This window comes from Diceros bicornis, chromosome 9 (genome assembly GCF_020826845.1).
Source record: "Diceros bicornis minor isolate mBicDic1 chromosome 9, mDicBic1.mat.cur, whole genome shotgun sequence".
NCBI classification, from domain to species: Eukaryota; Metazoa; Chordata; class Mammalia; order Perissodactyla; family Rhinocerotidae; genus Diceros; species Diceros bicornis.
This window is the reverse complement of record NC_080748.1, coordinates 51,880,571-51,901,672: the sequence shown is the minus strand read 5'-3', so window position 1 is coordinate 51,901,672 and position 21,102 is coordinate 51,880,571. Positions and strand designations below refer to the sequence as shown.

Sequence of the window (21,102 nt, the reverse complement as noted above, 5' to 3'; positions counted from 1 at the left end):
CCTTTCTCAAAAATGGTAAATGAAAAAATGAAGTTATAATGCATGACCATTCTTGCTGTTACTGAATCGCTTATCCAAAAATATGTATAACTAGCCATTCACTATGCACATTCAATTATAGTGTTTCTTTTCTAGAAAGAAAGAAATGTTTCTTCATTTTTCTTCATTTTTCATTCTTTTGCTCCCTAAATATATGCATGTACATAAACTAGATAGAAAATAAAGTGGGTCAAAAAAATCATGTTTATCAATTGCTCTTTGACAATGTTGTTCCTTGTAACCTTTGAGTAGCACTTCATGATTTCTTGCACGAAATCAAAACCTACTCATTGATCCTAAAAGTCTCTACTAATTAATGAAAACTAATTGTCTCAATCACTTTAGATTCTGATATCCAGGTTTAACCATGTTTTTAGAAACCTTGTGTTTTTATTCTCAATATTCTATGCATAGAACTTTACTTTTTGTTTCCATTCAGAAATCATGTTACATTGTCTTTAATCTCTATATTTTCCGCTTTTTTCTAAGTCTCTTTCACTATTCTTGGCAAATATAGCAAAGAAGCGGAGCTGCTGGTATAAACCTGCTTCATCCTTGACCCCAGTGGAGCTCATTGCCTCCCAGCTGTGCAGAGTGTATTTCTTGGTAGGGAGCCTGGTCTTGCTTTCACCTGGTGCTGCCGCTATAAGCAGCTATCATGTTCGGACTCAAAGGTGGCCAAGATAGCATCCTGGGGACATGTCCCTGGAATGAAGTAGAGCCCAGTTGTGTCCAAATGCTGCTAGGTGGGAAGAGGGTTGGGTGCCCTGCTGAGATCATTGTGATTTGTGAGTGGAATCTGGCAGGGGGGTCCAGTTAGGAGCACAGAGCCAGCCCTCCTTTTTCTGTTTGAGAGTATCTAATATTTGCATCTCAAGAAAGATGCAGAACATGACTTCTTTCCTTTTTCATAGCTTATGTGAACTCTGTTGGTGACACAAGGATCTACCTTATTTATGCTGTGGTGTGGCGACAAAGTTGTTGGAATTGAGGCCATGATAACCTTTATATTCAACACAGTGCCTCCCGAAAAAATGGGATATTAGTTCAGAAGAACTCAGTTCATTTTCTTCTCTAGAAAATACTGAAATAAAAACTATCCACGGGCCGACGCCGGTTGAGAGTATCATCTAAAAAGATAAACTTGTTTCTTTTAAAAATTATTGTTAATTGTGTAACAATAAAATGAATTATTTTGCTACTAGTGTTTTTGTTTCTGAAAATAAAAGAATTTTTTCTACTAAAACAGGGCAGCTAGTACATAAATAATGTGCTTATTTACAATACATTTAACGAATATTAAAACTACCATGGACTTTGCACAATAGTGGTAAGATTATGAGGCATTGTGTTTTGCTAAGCAGGAGACTACAGTTTAAGAGTTGTAGACGACAGCATGTCTTCCTCCTCCCTTTTGTAGTTTTACATTTAGCTAGAGAGATTGTTCTCTAAGATTCGACACCTAAAGAATGCATTTTTTTTATATTGTTCAAAGCTGACCTCTGCTTTTAGAAAAGTTTATCTGCACTTTTTCATCTGTTTAGAAACATACATTTTTGGTTAAGAGATCGAAGACAATCTCTCTTTGTCTTTTTTTTTTTTTTCCTGAGCTAGGGAGGTTGAGATAAAAAAGAATGACTGCTTTAAAAGTCACACATGGCTGTAATTTAAGATTTTTTTCCTCTCATTGTCCGTAACAGTTGAAAGAAACCTTCAATGAAAGTTTATTAACTAGGCCAATGCCTGAGGCAATAAAGGTTCATTTATTACCAGTTTCTTGGCTGTTTTTCTTCTTCTATTTTTCGGTTAAACTCATAGTGTAAGATAATACTTCACAAAATTAAACCTTTGACCTTCTGTAGAGTTAAGTCTCCTTTGATTAGATAAAGTAACAATTTATGGTCCAGCATGAGGTTGCACATGAAATGAATAATGCAATAGACTCCGTGTGGACTGAGAATCTATTGCTTTTGAAAAGATGAATGCTGTTTAAAGGGGGAAAAGTCTGCTTAAGTGTGTTGTCTTTATTCAGCATGCACTTTAGCAATATTTCAAAAGGCTTTACTTCCAAGATAAAGTTATGTTTGAATTTTCTAATTCTCATAAGAAAGATGTATGGTAAAAATACTGCAAGAAGCTTTTGTAACTCTTTGTAGTATTGTCAAATGAGTGATTATGCCACATATTCCAGATATTACAAAGGCTGAATTATAAAATCGAATAATCGCGTGAGAAAAATGACCATTGAATTTACAAGCGGAGTTCTATGATGAGACAATTAGAATATTATAATTTGTGATAACATTATGAGCCACTATTAATCTGGCTTAAATCAAAATGATATTTAATAACTTTTACCAACAAGAAGCAAAGTAAAAATAATAAAATATAATAATAATATTAACAGGGTTCTTGATTTTTAAACTAATGCATGGGAGCTCAGTTTCTGGTTATTATAATCTAGTAACCTTCGTGAATAACAAAAATGTTTTTAATTTACCTTTGCTTCAGTCATGTTATAAATTCGAAGTGCCATAACTCATTGCCAAGAGTGATTGAATATGATTTTTCAGATATTTCTCTCATTTTTCTGTGTTCTTTTCAAAATTGTTTGGGAAAATTGAGAAAAATCTCAAATCCATCATGAAAATATTTTATTGGAATTGCCTAATTACTACAGAAGAGATACACATACAATCAGACTCAGAATTGATATTTTATTTCTGTCTTCAGCCCAGTGGAGGTAGAGAAATGTGTACATAGTACAGGTCCTTGTTTCTCACAAAGCTGTTGTGATTAGCTGATTGTTTAAATTACTATTCGACATTCAAAAGTTGAATGCTTGAGAGAAGTGTTTTAGTTTTAGTTTGGTTCTTTTTCAATTAGCTTAAATTATTTAAGGTGAATAAATCTACTGCAGTGATTTAGTTTCTTTTAATAGAATCTCATGGTACAACATAAATTAGGTCAAGAGAAGCCACTGGATCAGTATAACTACAGACTTTGCTCCTAAAAGGAAGAGATGTAAGGAAAATTGAAGATTTGCTATGGTTTACTATTGTTTTGAAATAAAGTAAAAGGTTCTCTCAGAATATGTAAAACACTCACATTTCTTGCCATGTTAGGAATTAAATGTTTCTTTCTGTTGGAATGATTTTTGCAGCAAAAAAAAAGAAATGAATAGTATAATACCAACCATTGATAATTCTTCCTTGACATCCATCTGCTCTATTCTAGGTGAGCTGCGTTGAATATATGAATCAAACCTCAGAAGGGACATAGTTTTAAACATAGACAGCATTTATTTCTTGAACAATAAAGTGAAAGGTTGCCTCAAAATCAGACAATTTAAGTAACTTGTCTGAGTTATACTCAAAAAATTTAGTACCTTGACTATGATTACAAAGGTGTGCCAAGATAAAAGTTTCATCCATTTAACATCCCTAGGAGATGACAATCACTTGAGACTATGGACTATAACCCATATTTCTTTTGAATCTTCCTTATTGCATAGCAGTATCTATTTTTCTAAATTACTCAGGATTGTTCTTTTCCATAGTCTAACTTTAAAACTGCAATCAAAAACCTACTTTTCCAAGCACTACAATTGGCCTATCACCATTCACATTTTCCTTGTAACCAAATGAGGGAATTATCTACCTTGCAGGCTGATTATGGAGATTCAGTGAGATGTTGCTATAAACGCAAGAACCTAATGACAAAGGAGGGAATACATTACCTCAACTAGTCCCTCTATTCCTATTGTTATTCAGTGAATATGGCTGTATATTGTTCCCAACACTGACCCTGACTATATTTAGAATGTGTGTATATAAATACATTTCTTTCTTGAGTCTTTTCCTTGAAAAAAGTTCATATTACTATATCAGAAAAGTTCTGTGGCCACATCTTCTCATTGGATAACTCCCCCAAACAAGACTTACACGTAAAAATGGCCACCTCTGTTACACTTTTTCTCATCTCCTCTCCTCGTCTCACCAACAAGCACACACTGACAGAGCCCCACATTCTACCTGGATTCCGGAAAAAGAAAAAAGAGAGAAACTTACTGAAGTATCAAAGGATTTCGAAGAAGACTTACATGGTGTTGAGAAAATAGGAGAACATTGAGGGAGATTATTCTTAGGCGAAAATGCCAATGGGGTGACTCTTTTGCACGAAATTAAATTTACGACACCATTTCCTCTTTTCACTTATTAGACTGCCTGAACTGTCATCAACAAATTGACAAGTAGTCTCTTTAAAAAACGTTCTTTCAGAATGTCACATACTGTCAGTTACTCTCAGGCTAGTAAGAGCCACCTGCCTGGAGTCAATGCATTGAGTAATTTGGGGTGATGAGTTGTGTAGCTAGTAAGAAGTATTGGGCCTTAGACAAACATGAAGGTAGCTAATGCCTAATTTACTGGAGAAGGGAATAATAAGAAATAATGAAAAGGGTGCTTTAAAGAAAATTAGAGTCAAAGTTTATCTATTTTAATTTGTTTCTTTTTAGAATTTGTTCTATATTCAAGATATACAGAGGAAAATAATTTATTCACTCTTCATTTTTGTGCCATATTTAAGATATAGGATTCAGGCTAACATTATAAATCCCATATTTCACCAGTAGAACAGGTTAAAAGTTTTGTGCATAATTAAAGTTGAAAGACCATTGTTTCTGCAGCAAATATATTCTAAATTCTAAAAAACTGAATCACAAATGAACATTTAGCTTAGGTTTCTAAGTGGAGTCAACTTATACTAGTGACATCATGTTTGTGTCTATAACTTTGACTTCCTATGCAATCCATAAGCTACTTGAGCAAAGGGGAGTGATTTTCTTTCAATGACTCCACAGTTTACTGTACTCTGTACTTTTCTTTTTACATTTATTGACAGAGTCAGTGTGCTCAATGCTGAACTGGGAGTTAGGGGAATTGGGAATACTCGATCATTATTTAATGGTATGACTTTATAGAAATGATTAACCTCACTGCCCCTAAGTTTCATCATCAGTAAAATAAAAGGGTCGCATTAGATAGAGTCTTTCTCATCTCTATGTTTTATAAATCGAGACCCCAAGTGGTTGTTAAGAAATATTTTTCTAAAGATGGTAACGCATGGAGTAAAAGTGAAAGTTACAGTTAAGACTTTGTCGTACCAAGTTCAACTTTTCATAAATTATCTATTTTCTTATTTTAAACCATAATAATTTTAAAATTTTAATTGATTGTGTTTCAGCCTGATTCTGTGAGTTAGTTTTCGGAAGTTGAGTGTTTCAAAAACTTCCATGGAAATTCCTCAGTGATTTACGAGTGGCCAAATGACTTCCCTGTGGTTTTCGCTCCCCCTGACTTCACTGCTGCTATTACTTTCTTCACTCTAGGGGATTGCAATTTTAAGCTATTCAGAATAAGAATGTTAAATTTGATGTCTATTTGATTTATTAGTCATTATCAATATTATAATAAACTTTCTGTATATTTCTCTAAATTGTTGGAGTTTTTGTTAATCCAAACATTTTTAAAATCTAATTTAATCAATTGAAAACCTGAAAACTGGTATAGGGAGTGTTTCCCTTAATGGCCTCAAAGATCAATTTTCCTTTTCTCTGCAGAATGTAAATGTCTTTCAAAGGGCAAGAAAAGTCAGTCTAATGGACATTAGGAGACAAATTCACACTTGAAATCTTTAGTCTTTTCTGATTCACAATTAAGGTACTTATTCTAGTTGCTTATCATTTCTGTTATTTAATCATTCAACGGTGAGGACAGGCATGTTTCACTCACAATTTTCCTTTATTTTGAAAGTATTGAGAAATAAAATGACTGTGAAAATTAATATCAGTTTTTTAGATAGCTGATATTTACATAAGGATGAGAAGAAAACAGGATGAAAAGAAAGGTACCTGTGTTTTCAAGTTGTTATATTCAGCCAACAGTTCTTCTAAGACTTCAAGTGATTTCAACTAAGTTGTAATTCAAACTCATATGGAGTTTACAATGCACCTTCAACAGAGTTTTGCAAAAAGTCTATAGGAACTGTCAGGAGCCGAAAGATTACTTCACAGTAATGACTGTTGAATTGAACTATGGTTTTTGATATTTTACGTTCTCAATTGAATTGCTGGACAAGATTAATTACACACAGTGAGAGTTTTAAATGAATGACTATGTAAAGCATTAAGTTTCTTTGTATGCCACTGGGGGAAAAAAAACTAGAAGGTTTAAATTAATAAGTGTATTTAATGCACAAAATGCCTGGGCTAATTTTAAAATTCCTTTACTAACATCCTTTATTGAAAAGAGAAACTCAGTTTATTCATCTGTCTTGGTTACATTGCTCTGGTTGAAGTAATTTAATATTCCTGCTTTCCACTAATCTTCTAGTTCAACAGAAGTGAACAATAGGTTTCATAAATTAAAAATACACTCTTCTGAACATGGTTATAAGATTAAAAAAACAAGGCTGTAAACATTTATGACTGAAACAAACTAGATTGTTCAAATACTGCCATGATGTATCATGTATATCAATATGGCACTGATATCAGTTAGAATGCAAACAAGGTTTTAAATGATGTGCCCTTCATTTCAGCTGGAGAATCCGCTTCACACCATCTGCCTATCAGATGGTTAGGAACCAGGACTGCGTATTAATGCCACATGTTCGATTTTCCTCCTTCTTGTAATGGTTAGATTCATATTGCTAATAGCTGTGCATGAGCACTGTCGATGAAATTTCTGTGACGGTGGAGTGATGAGATATTTATAAGCCGCCTGTCTCTCTGAATAATCAGTAGGAAGAATGCCAGACATAAATAACTTATCAATTCCAGAATATTAACAATAACTACCATTGGCTATAATCTACCGCCTGTTTAAAATGGTTTCTTCTAAATTTGGGTAAAGTGACACTGACTACTAGAAAGTCTATCATATGGAGGCTTTGAATGCTTACTATCTCTTGCATATAACTCATTTTATTTAACCATTAGGTTTAGGGAAATGCATTTTATATGGAATGCGATGTAAAAGTAGACAATGTATCAGACATTTGGAAGTCATCTTGATGTCTTTGAAACCAAAGATCAAAGATTGACCCTTTCAAGTTAATGAGCAAACAAACAGATCAGAGAAAGAATTTGACAGCAATATGTCTCTTTTATTGATATTTATAATCTATAGTTGTAATCTACTCTTTATAACTAGGGGTACTAACTTATTTGAAATAAGTGGAATGGGGATACTTTTCCTTTTTTCAGAGAGAGTGATCAGGATTGTATAATGGCATTTGAAGGATTTAAAGGCTGTTTTGATAAAAGTTGAAAGCAGAAGAAAAACACTATCTTTGCAAAGTAAAATAAGGCTCTTAAGTGGTAACAATGCTTCCTTCCCTTCCAAATGATACACCCATGGATTGGTTTTAAGATATTGAATTTGAGGTAGCAAAGACTTTGTTATCAATATAGCACAGAGTGGAGGTTTAGTGATTTTAGGATAAATTTGATCAATGTAGACTAGTAAATCAAATGATTTGATAGAAGCATGGTTTTTAGATCTCCGTTTATCAAACGGCTAAATTCTCACTCCACGCTGTTAGGTAGTTCTTGTCAAATTTTCATTTTTGTGAGTACCTACACAAAGGTAAAACTGAACATAAGGACAGGATGGATATGATAGGTTACTTGATAGTATTTACTACCATTTGCAGAAGGTTTAGTGTGTGAACATGCTGTTGCAGACATTATTTCTCCTTTATTCTCTACAACACCACTATGAGGTCAGAATTGATATCTCTGTTGTAAAGATAAGAATTTTGAAGCCTTGGGAATTATATAACTTGCTGCAGTGCCCCAAATAAATTTGATGCATGTTGTCCAAAGTTTGTATGGCTTTTTGGAATGCTTTTTTTCAACCACCATATATTTACTCCTTATATGATAGTGAGTTTAGATAGCTAATAATTCCATGCCAGTCATTTATTCAACAAGAACTTTGGAGCATCAAAAAATGAAAGTAAAAGTAAAAGAAATCTGTAAGCCAAGATAAAAATAAAGAATTAATAACAATAGACTGTTAAAAATAAAGTACAGAATTTGCTCTGAAGAGGCAGAGCAGAATGGAGCCCATGGCAATGAGTTTGTATCATAATTCAGACACTAATATGACAAGCTGTGTTTCTAAATTCTGTGTAAAAATTATTCGTTCTTGTAAATTGCAAGCAATAGAGTTTGGGAAGATCAAATAGCAAAGAAAAATTAACCTAAATATTTTTGCATGATATAAAGCATATGGGCTTTAACCTAAGTTTAATGTATAGTTCCTTTCCTCAGGGCCAATCGGAGATCTAGGAGTACACAGTATATGACTTATTATCTTTCCTCTGAAGTAAAACGTCTTGGTTAAACAAAATATTTCTCAATCCATTATTTTATCAGTGTCAAGTAAATTTCAAGTATACGTTAAAATTTCCTCATTGTTGATGATAAAATTAGATTTAGAACCTTTTAAAATAAAATGAAATTATACTACATTTGACTTCTCACTTAGTACCTGTTTTGGTCTTGGTGTATGAGACACTGTAAATATTTTTTGAGAGTGTAAAAAAGTAAGTTTGGTGAGGTAAAATAGATAGGTTAATCATTCCTTCGTGTAAGAGATGGTTTATTTGTTCATCATATATATATGTATTACAGACACGTGTATATGTATATATATCTATAAAATTTTTCCCCCAGTGAGAGAAAGAAGTCTAGTGAAAAACTCACCAATTAAAGAATCAGGATGAATTACCTAAGCTGTTTAAATAACAATTACTGTATGTACCTAATAGATTCACATCTGTAAGTGGTTGCTGGAGTTAATAACATGCATGACTACTGCATCGATAACATATAGAAGTGCTGTATTACCTGGCTGGCATCTTTGCTTCTGCTGTGGTAGGCTAAAGGCACGAGAAGACTCATTTTTACAAAGTCTGCATCACGCTAGAGCATTATGTCTCAAAACTCTGATTCCTTGGTCCAATCTGATTTTATATTTTAACAAGTTCCCTTGTTGAGTCTTAAGCATGCTCACTTTCAAAAACCACTGCAATGATGATCTGCTTGGTTAATAAGCTTTTCCAAGCTGCAAACACACTGTAGTGTAAATTATTGTCATCAAATCATCTAAGGGCAGTGAGCATCAAAATCAAGCTGTTGAAAGGTAAAGGCACAGATTCCTCAGTCCATCCCAGAGAAAGAGTCTGTGAATATGGCCCTGGGGAAGATAATCTCCAATTTTACCATGCGCTGCAGCTGGACTTATTGTAGATTTATCACTTTGAGAAACACTGAATTGCCTAATTCTGAGGGAAAAATGGGTTGTTTTGATTGGGAAGAGTTAAAAGCAGTGGTAAATTTGCAATATAATGTAGTTAAGGGTGGGATATTGAGGAAGGGTAGCAAAAATCTCTATGAATCTGAGGCAGGGGAAGAAAGCTCTAAAAGAGAAAATGTTAGGCAGGGAGACGAAAGGGCTAGTGTGCACACAAGTAGACAATGCTTGATTACATAGAAAATGTTTTCACCGTTTGAATTCTCTGTGAAGTACAGACCAAAAACCACAATTAGTTTGTGAATTGATTACACTTTGTTTTTCAAAGGCAACTTCATTAGGGAACAAAATATACAATGGGACCTCTTTCTAAGGCACGTGTATAGATTCTAAGCTAAGTTTTTATTAGAGACAGCAAGTGGGAGGGTATTTGAGAATTACATCAGAGATTTGGAAGGGTCTTTGCAAGACCAACAGGAAGTGCAATAAATGCAGGAGGGGGAAGCCTTTTGTGATCCTCTCCAGCCCCAGGCAGATGTAGCTTTGGAGAGTCATGCTTTATATTAAATTAATGAGATTTGCTACTCCTAGTATATTCACATTGTTTGCAACATAAACGTAATGTTTTAAATTACTTACATTGATATTTTAAAGATAATGACCATATTTCTCCTGTGGCTCTCCAAGTAATCTAGTTTGAGAATTGTTTTTTCATTTAGTGACTGCTTGTGCTGGGCATTGTGGTGGATGTTTGGGATATATATACTAAGACAGTATTTCTGTCTTTTGGTGTTACAATCTAGTTAGAAGGGCTAGCCCTAAACTGACCCCGCTTTACCCCCTCACCCTCCAAAAAAAGAGCAATAAAGAGTCCAAGGGGCTGGGTTTCTCTTCTCAGATTGCACATTAAAATGACCTGAGGGACAGTAAAATCAACCAAAAAATATACAGATGCAAGGGTCCCAAACCAGAATCTCAGATGGTAGGACTCAGCTATCTGTAAGGTTTGAAAAAGCTCCATGGGTAATTCTGATGCACAAAAGATGGCAAACGCATACAGCAGCGTTGAGAACACAAGCAAGTGGATCACTAGCTCTACTCTTGAGGAGTAGGGTGGGGAAGCTCAGGTCTTTGAAAGAAGTGAGTCTTGAGCTGATTCTTGAAATGTTGATATCTGTTTCCCAGGTATATTGAAGAGTCAGGAACCTGAGCCTGCCATTCCTAGAGCATAATATTTAAGTCATCACATGATGGATGCATGGGCAGGTCTAGGGCAGAGGACTGAAGATCTTTTCTAGAAAGTGGGAACAACACGTGCAAAGTCTGGCCTGAAAGCAGGAATGTGGTCCATTAAAAGAAATCAAAGAAAGCTTGTGTGTCTGGAGCACGGAGAGTAAGGGGGGCTTGGAGGAACAGATGATGCTACACAGATAGACAGGGAACTGAGCACATAGAGCCCAACAGCCATGTGAAGCATCCGACTTGCTCCTAAGAGCGGGCATTGAATGTCATGATTGGATTTTATTTTCATAAGGTTATATTGACTACCATATGAATAATAAGAGGTTGGAGGTGCGGAAAGTGGAAGCTATTAAGAGGCTCTTTTAAGACTTCTGGGAAGAAAAGGTGGCAGCTTGCACTAGGGGGAGCCAGTGGAAACAGGAAAATTGGTTGAGTTTGAAACCTATTAAAGAATTAAATTTGAGAACCCATCAAACAGCCAGGTGAGTTAGTGGAACTAAAATCAACAACTGTTGCAAATGTCATAGCTTTCTTTCCACCTTCATTAAACTGGACGAAAAATAGATTGTTAAAAAGTATTATAGTTAAGTTATAGCATGTGTGTGTGTCACACACATATATCTTTTGGAATTTGTATTAGAAATGTAAAACTTGGAAATAAACTGTCAAATGGAAAAATAGAAGAGTACCATACATAAAATCAGATAAATAATGAAATTATAAGAAGTATTTTTAAAATTCAAGGGTTAATGCAATCAGCTAAGGAGTAGGATTCTTCCAGCTGAGGGGGCTGTGGCCGCCCAGGATATCCTGCAGGAATCATACCTAGGACTGGACTGTCTTATTGAGGAACTAGAATGCAAGGCGTGCCTAGTTTTTACTAAACATGATGTGGTGTCCTTCACATGGTTTATCTTATTTAATCATTATATTTTCCCTTTGTGAATAGAATGACTTTACAGACGAAGAAACCAAACTCAAGATTTTATGGCTTGTCTAAGGTCATATCATGCATAGTTACATTTCATGCTACCAAATTCGATTCAGAGCTATACAATAATAACAATCATATCTCAAGTTGTAGGTTTATCTTTCTTATTTGAATACTCTGGAACAAGATTTACTTGCCACATAAGTCAAAGATAAGGACCACAGAAGTGTCATAGATTAGATATGAGACAACACCAGGCATGAAGAAGGAACAAGTGGGATGTTCACGTTTGTGACAAGGCAAAATTGAGGAAGAGAGATTTGCTGGGAAACACAAAGAGAATTTTAAGAGAACAGGAAAGAAAATGTTCTGAAACATCTTTGAAGGAAATGAGTAACTGGGGAGAAAATTCAATCATAGGAAGATGAGAGAATCCGTTCAAGTGGGGACTTAAAAGGCAGTAAATGTTCAGTCCAGACCCGGATGAATTCTTTGAGTTTAGATCAGTGCCTTTTTAGGGAGTGGTTATCGGTTTTTCATGCAAAGATCCAATGTGAAGGTCTCATTGCATTGGGGTGAAAGTTATTAAGCCCTCTTTTGTCTGATCTGAAAAAAGGGTGAGGTGTTCCATCTTCTGAAAAAAAATAGCAGAGATTCCTAGAGAAAAAGAGTTTCTTATAATTCCTGAGGTTGTAACTTATTTGCTCTGGTAACTAGAAGTGATGATTAGTGGGGAGGAAAAGGAGGAGAGAGGTGTTCAGTCTCTAATCCACCAGCTGGGAGTGGAAATAAATCACACAGATAAATTCAAACCAGGGTGAAGCACTGTAGTCAGAAACTCTGAACTTTTTGCTATGGCTATAGCAAAAAGAGTGTGGGGGGCTGGTACATATCTTCTCCTAGACTGTTAGAGTTTTAGAATTAGGAGAGATCATTCACATATTCCAGTGTCTGTCATTTTGCAGATGAGGGATGCCAGGATGAAGTGAATTGACTTGGTAAAAGTTCACACATTTAAGGAAAACAAACCACTCCCGTGCTCAGAAACCTCTGTTGGCTTTCTAGAGCCTATGAAGAAAGCATGGCCTTAGCTTTCTGCTCTTGCATAATCTGGTCTCAAACTCTATTTCTAATCTCATATCCACTCCTACCTCCTGTTCTCTGGATGAACAGAGAAGAACTCTCGATAAACATCATGGCATCGTGGTTAAAATTGTCATTTCTGGGACTAGAATGCTGGAGGATGAGAGGTCGAGGAAGTGAGTCATGGGACAAGGACATTCCAGACAAAGAGAATGGCATATGGGAAAGCACAGGCGTGAAGAGGCAGGGCATGCATGGGTATTGGTGGCATGTTCAGCATAGCTGGCATGTGACATGAGAATAAGGAAACTTTGGGTGATTAGGTCGTTTACACTTCTTAGAGAAAGGCTTTGTGAATTAAGCAGTTCAGATTTTTTCCCCCTCTAGGCAGCTATAGAGGATTTTAAGCAGGGAATGACATGTTCAGATTGGTTTGTTTGAGAGATAATTCTGGCTGCATTTCTACTACTACTCTTTTATATGTGAATTTTGTTTTTGCTAATATTTAATTTGGGAGTTTAGAGAGCACTCTCTCCACTGAATCAAAGTTGTTTCATTGGCTGGTCGGGAATGAATATATGTTATCAGAGCATTCCATAAAGGAATCAGATACTCTAATATGTTTCTATGTGTGTTATATAAAGTACATGGACTATTACATGAAAAGTCAGAGTTTGAATTACCTCATTTTTAATTTATTCTTTTAAGGTCTGACAGCAGCAGCTGCAGCAGCTGCCGCTGCTACCAATGCAGCTATCGCCGAAGCAATGAAGGTGAAAAAAATCAAATTAGAAGCTATGAGCAACTATCATGCCAGTAATAACCAACATGGAGCAGATTCGGAAAACGGGGACATGAATTCAAGTGTTGGTAAGTTTTATGTTCACTGAAACTTATCGTGATCATTTGCTACTAAATGACTCTCTTTTCCAGAACAAAACTATTGGCTATCCATTCAAGAGGTTGGTACTTTTAGCTTCAAAGAGTGTATATTTTTGAAGATACCGTTTTGCCTCTCTAACAACATGCACTCTAAATAAATAATTAGCAACATTATTTTTTTATTATAGCTTCAACTTTATGTCTGCAACTTCTACTGTAAGCATTCAGTTAACACTTTTCATGATACAAATAAGTTTTAATAGTCAGAACTCTAAAATATTGATTATAGGTCAGGTGATAGAAGAATATTTACAAACAAAACCATATGCTTTATCTTTTTCATTCTTAGTGCATTTGTTATCAGACATGAAATTTGCATTAGCAGCAAAACATATAAACTACATCCTTTCACTTGCTTCCAAGAATAAAATTATGTTGGTAATTAATTCTTTCTATACATAACCATTACCAATTTCTCTCATTTTAAAAATACAACTTTAATTTCTCTTGATTTTTATCTTTCCTGAGGTATGGAGAAAGAGATGGAAAGTTAATAGTCCCTATAAACCAAAAGGAAAATCTTTCTCTTTGCAGAATTCATTTGAGTAGTTTGGTCAAACACAGCTTCAAATTTGGGTTAATTTTTTTATTGATGATATCCTTAGCATCTGTATCTTGGTGAGATAAAACACTTTATTCTGTACTGCATTGTATTGTTTTCCTTTAAAATGTAGAAATCATGCTCAAAATATAATTTAACAGGAGAAATTTGGATCCTATAAGATACGTGCAAGATACTATAGCCAATATATATTCATAAAGGACACTAATTCATGGCAGTTCAATTAAATTTTCTTTCCATGCAATATTTTAACAGATTATTTCTTTAGATAATCAGCAGCTTTCTACTCAGTCCATTGACATATAGTTAAGGATATATGAAGGAATACTGTGGATTTTAGCACTAATCATTCTTGCAACAGTTCCATGGAAGCATACACTAGACATGAATGTTAGAGTAGGAAATAATTTTGAAATATATACCTAACACATGAAATACTACTGCTTCAGTGATGCCAAAAGGCAGCTTCTAAAGTAAAAAGGGGAAAAATAGAACTTTTCAGGAGAACTACACAAGGAAAAAAGGAAAGGAACTGCAGTAATGGCTTTGATTTGAGAGGAGGTTGTAAAAAAGGTGGTAGCCCTTCTTAGAAAGATGAAAAGATGAGGAAGAGAGCCAAACGACATGGCTCTAAAACTGACAGCAACTAAGGAAAACATCAATGTTTGTGTTTGTGGTGCTCCTATTGAGAAGGTGGAGGGCAGCAGATTGTTTATGTCATGTTCTACACCCATAAATTTAGACGTTTAAAAGTTAAAAACAGTATTGAAGGAAAATGAATCAATTATAATTCTCTTTTTAGAACTATTAAGTACCTATTTTTCTTAAAATAGCAGTCTTTTACTTTGGCCTATTAAAATAGAGCAAAATTGGACACTTTTAAAAACAAGTCATCGGCCACTATAAATTACAGTTACCATTTCAAAACATAATCTGGATTGTTTTCAAAATTTTAGAAGTGTAAACCTTTAATGCAGGCTGTTCTCTATAGTTGGTGTTGTTAGGCAATTTAATAACATTTAAAGCAAAATATTTTAAAAATATTTTTAAAAACATGATATGTCTGTTCCAGTTTCCTGAGCAGCAGAATAGAAGTTGGCTTTGGAGAAACCAAAAGGCATAAAATAGAGAGAACATGACTCATAATTAAGCATTGACATAAATTAAATATTTGATTTTATAGAATAACATTTGCCTACTGACCAAATTGTAGCTTACCTTAATTATTTGGGTACATAGTCTATCATGATGACTTAAAAAAGAAATAATTTGAATTTTCTTTTGTGCTTAGTTGGAAGACATCACTTTTCTTCCATTAAGGTATTTAATTGGTAGTTTGTATTGCTTTTTAGTTTGGACACCCACCATCCAACACCAATTTGAACCAGGAGCAGAAATTTATTTGAATTTTCCTAGAGAGTCTTAGTCTTTTGAGATTGTGTTAACATTGGTACCATTGCTAATCCCTAAATCATGGATATCATTTATATTAAATATCTGATAGCTAATTTTGGGCGGAAAATGTTATCATTGTCATTTTTATTCTATTCTCACATGCTGCTGTCCTCTGAGAATTTATAATTTATTACTCTTACTGAGCATATCTTCCCCCAACCCCCTTATCTGGAGATCAGGGAAAGAGAGTTTGGAGTTTGGGGGAGGGGTAGGATGGGGAGGGTACAGGGCAATGGTGGGGGTGGGGGTTGATCTTATGTCAATCAAAGCAGTTGCTAAATCGAGCAGTTGCTTTATATGGCCCCTAGTCTTCTCTGATTCTGAGCACAGTGCCTGTCTCTTGGAAAGTGTTCAGTAATTACTTGCTCTGTGACTTTGGAAAGTGACATAAACTTTCTGAGCCTAACATTCCGTATCTGGAAAATGGCATAAATAATACCATCTACATCATGAGACTTAAAGGAGATCATATTTGTCAAATGTTTATCACCTTATTTATTACCATGTTGGCTTATCACATTGTTGTTCACAATAAAATTTGGGTATGCAATTTGTCAAAGATTTATTTAAATATCTTTTTCTGGCTAATTTTTCTGACCCATATTAAGAACTGGTATGCTATCACAATACCAATACTGGTAAGGTTGGTCGTTTTGGTATTGCTTTTGTCATTATTATTATTTTTTCAAACTTGCTCTCCTGAAAATTACCTCCTTGTTCTTTTTACGGCCGTCAACTGCTTCCTCCTCTGTTTTCCTATTGTCTCTGCTGGGTACTATTATTGGTTAAGCTGCAAGCCTGTGAGGAAATTTGGGGGCAGCTGTTACATCATTTGGATTTTGTTGTACGTTTGATTGTAGCTCATTCTAGGAACACAAAAATAATCATAATAGACTATATCTCAGCACTCAAGGGGCATGCAGTCTGTGGGCGGGATGGCTGCGTAAGCAGGCAGTCATAACAGGATGTACTGGATCCTCCAGGAGCGTCTGTTAGCATGAGGTGCTTAGGAAGTGGTATTGAAGCATGTGAATTCCAGGAGGAATCCCAAGCATCTCAAAGGCCTATATTTCAGAATACAAACTTACTGCTCTCATGAATCTATCAATTGGCTCTTTGAAGTAGTGAAACCCCTCAGAGAGGCACTGCTTAAATGATGTATTGTTGCTACTCAGCCCTACCCAAATCCAGTGACATTTTTGAAGTCAGTTCAGAGTTCTTTTTCCTCTTGTACTCATCTGGCTCAAAAGTTCTGTTAAAGATTTCAAGCTTTCCTATGTAGGAACACTGTTTTTTTCTTTGGTTGTAAATACCTTATTGCCCAGTAATAATCCTTATTGCCCAGAAAATAGATTTTGTGTTTGCTTGGTTTGGTTTAATTTGGCTTGGTGAGGTGAAGGGATGTTTTATCATAGATAACCCTTTCCTGTTCTCAGTATGAATCATAAAAATTAGCCAGAAAAAAGTGAGTAAAGAAATCTTTGACACTGATAAATAATTATTTTACATACCAATTTTACATAGTAACCTTGAGCTCACATCTTTCCAACAGAATGATCACTTTAGGAAGAACTGAGGACTCAGGATAGATACGAGTGAGGCATCCGCATGTTGAGGAAAATATATGGCTGTGTCGCCATTCTCCCTCATCCACAATCAATTGGATTCTTTTAGTTTAATATTTACTTGCTAAGATGAGATGCTAGTCTGCATGGTGATAAACAGTCTGCTCCTGGCATCTGAAGGTGACCTGTCAGTTCATATGGACAAATCTCCTGCTTACTGAAATGTACAAAATAAATCATTAAAGCAGGCAGGTGCTCATTCCCAGATTTAAATCACCATAGATTTATGATTTGAATTAATGCTTCATTTGGCCATAGAAATAGATGCTAAGACAAATGATATGCACTAGTTGGGGTTTCCATACTGTAGCCATCCTGATATTGATTACTGAGATGTCTTTGCAATCTCTTGTTTATATCAAGTACTATCTTGTGACAGGTTGGCTGATATGAGCTACATTGCAGATAAGAAGGAAAAATGTCCTGGATTCTTTTTAGTGGCAACACTATCCACAACATACAGGCCAGATAAATTGCTATTTTTTTGCTTTAAGGACTGATCTACATAACCAGCTTTAAAAATGCTGCTTGGAAATTGGGACTGGGATATTGGAAAGGCAGAATTTAAAACCAGTGAGCCCAAGGTCAATTCTGTAGTATCTATAGCTGTGTTTTTTATCTGCTTATCTTTTTTTTTTGGCATCATGCACATTTTTGAGGATACTAAATTAATCACAATCGATGTAATCTAAATAAAGGAAACTTAATTTTGCTTCTAGTTTTTAAATGCTATATAAATATTGACATAGTGAGCATCTCTTAATAGTTTCTATGTTATTTAAATACTTACTAAACCTAATATCTTACTCCCTTAACTAATGACAACAAAGGAAATGGCTCTTTAAAGATAAATACATTAAATATTATTCCCAAGTGCAAGACTTTGTGGACTATAATTTACCAAGAGGCAGGAAAAGACTGCATTTTTACTTCTCTTAACATTTTATTTAAGGAAAACACTATGTACACAGTTTAAAGAATACTCGGAGGATTTAAGAGGGACCTTTGCCACTAGCTAATATCTGACTCATAGAACTGGTAAACAGCTATCAACAATGGTAGATTGCTTGCTTAGTAGGAAATGAGTTCATATCTATTCAAAATGTGATCTCAAAACAGATGTCCCAAGAAAATCTCATTGTTTAAACTATAGTCATAACCCTCTAACTGCTGTTATTTCTTTAAGGAAGTGAAGTAATCCTAAGACTTCAGTTATTTTCTCTTTCTGAGCACTGGGGAACATAGGCAAGGGTACCCTGAAGTGGTGATCTCCAAACCTGAACACAGTTCCTATGCCTGAAATGTATGATTATTTTTCATTTTCTCACACTTGCCATAGTTACAAGGTTGTAGGAGTTCCAAGTAAAAACAGGAACTTGAATTTGGGATTAACAGCTATGTTCTTCAATTCCTTACTCCTTACTTCTGTCCACTAACCAACAAAACAAAGCAAATGAGAAAAAAACAAGTCCAGGCTGATAGGGAGATAAAATTATCTTCCCCAGCTGACTATCTTTTTTTTCTTTTTTAACCGTTCTCTCAGAAATAGAATAGTTTATACTGCAGTCATTTCCTTTCTTCTAACTCACATGTCTATTTGGAAGGAAAAATTAATTTTATGATTTCAGGAAAAAGTCTTGGAGACCTTGAGAAAGCAAATAAAAGGAAACTGAGAACACAGGCCACCAAGCAGAGCTCTGCAATTGCACATTGGATTCCCTGCCTTGGCAATGTTAATGAACCTCAAATCCTTCCTATAATTAGATGAGGGAATTGCTTATATTTTCAAACAGATGATGCAGCTATAATGAAACGATTGACAGGGAATTTAAGAGTGTCTACAGTAGTCATTTGGTTTCTGTTATAAAAAAAGTTTAAAAAGAAGATTGGCTTTAGACATAGGTCCTGAGAGAGGTAGTAATTTACATAGCATGCTGTGACAGGTGTCTTTGTATAGTAAGGAAATAAAATGGAAGACTAGAGAAATGATGGGCAGGTATAGAAATTTTTTGGGGAGGGGGTGTCCTATGCTTAGTCTGCTTAGGTTCCTTAAAAGGGGCCGAGACTCAAGAGATGGAGCCGGATTGAGTGCACAGCTGTAACTGCTGATGAGCTAATTGCTCCTTATCTCTCAGCCCCATTCATCTTCATTTTTTACCAATTACTGAGAATTATCTGTGTTCTCAGTTGGATATGAGAGTTAATCCTTTTTGGTTAAGCTGGCAGTACTGTGAGCAGATTCCAAATCAGAGGGTGAAAAAGCCAAAGCAAGCTTGCTCTAAAAATGTCTCCAGTTCAATTACAGTATCACTGATTCATAAGAAATTTGCCATTGTTTAACAGATTAATGTGGAAAGTTTTTTTTTTTTTAACTTTCTTAATGTTTCTCTGCCTAACAATGATTTTTGAGATCCCTCTTCCTGTCTGATGAGTAAAATTTAACAATATTAACAGCCAGGGTCTTGTAAACATGGAAACACACAAGACTGCCTTAAAAGGCCTAAAAGATTCTGACACATGAAATGAGAAATATTTTAGAACTGATAGCTGTCAATTTATATATAAACACTTTTAATCGATGCTTTTGCTCTCTGTGGCTCACGTATAGCCAGGAAAGTTTGTCTAAACATAAGCCTTTTCACAAATGTCACATTAGTGGAATTTTAATGGAAGGACCACATAAGCATCTCTTAAAAGTGTAGGAACTGCCACGGTTTGTAATTCAATTGATTGTGAATATGCCATATGGTTCCCATCATTCCCCATGCAAAAGATGTCTTCATATCTTGACGTTTCATACAAAATTGCTTAGCCCAACATCAAAAAACAAAAAAGTAGTAAGCTATCTCTCATAAATTTTAATGTATTTGTAAATATTTAATATTTCTGCCATTTCTTCTTTATTGAATATTTTAAGGTAATTTAATTTGAAAATATGAAGAATAAACAGTTAATTTAAAACAAAATTATAAAAAATTCATTGTCTAAAATTTGAACATCTTATAGTATGACCAAGATAAGTCACACTGAGATGGGGGAGCGGAGAGCAAAATATGTCAGAAGATTTAGCTTTTAGTAGTGATGTAGCTAATAAATAACTTAGCTACTGAGATAAGTCTCTTCATTTCTCAGCTTTTTTATTTAATAAATAAGGAGCTTGATGCCCATTAACCCTCTCAGCTCTAAAATTCTTTGAATTTTGAAACCTCAATAGAATATGAAAAGCCAGAAGTTATTCCTTACAGTGATTTCTAAAATAAAGTACAAGCCTGAAATAACCTAAACGTCCAAAAAAAGGCATCCTTAAATATATTGTAATACATTATTTCACGTATTATGCAGCCATTACATACGATGGATAAGGGTGGAAAATATTTATTTTGAATATAAGAAAAAAGATGATATAGAATTTTATACCTTTGTACTCTATATCCATTTCATTAGTGTTTGGAAGGAACTGGGCAAGAGTTAACACTATGTTATTGTGGAAGAATGATGAATATTTTTTCAAAAAATTTAATATAGCTTAAAATTAGATTATTTTAAAATGACGTGTGTTAACTGGTGATTTTATTAAGCTCTTTTTCATGATTTTCTAGAAAGTGGGTGACATCAGTTTGCATTTTCTCTCATAATGTATTTTTGATCTTCATTGGTTATTTAAAAGGATAGAAACACTAGTGATCATAACAGGTGACTATTTATGGAAAAAATCCATTTCTATATTCAAAAGAACACTTTTCTCATTTAAAAATATTTGAGCATATATTTCTAAATCCATTTCTATGTTAATAAAAGCATTAGAGTATGATCAATAACATGTACTAGTTTCCCATATGAATTATTAAAAGTGTTATATGGTATAGAGAAGCAGAATGCAGAGAATATTTCCACTTTTTA

The 21,102-nt window shown here is 34.7% G+C and overlaps 1 protein-coding gene across 1 annotated transcript in view; it reads left to right on the top strand.

Annotated features, from left to right (window-relative positions):
* DACH1 (dachshund family transcription factor 1) overlaps positions 1-21,102 on the top strand; it is a 409,856-nt gene that overhangs the window by 207,041 nt on the left and 181,713 nt on the right. Inside the window, exon 3 of the mRNA XM_058548287.1 lies at positions 13,327-13,488. Coding sequence (XP_058404270.1) covers positions 13,327-13,488 — 162 coding nt within the window. The remainder of the gene's footprint in view (positions 1-13,326; positions 13,489-21,102) is intronic.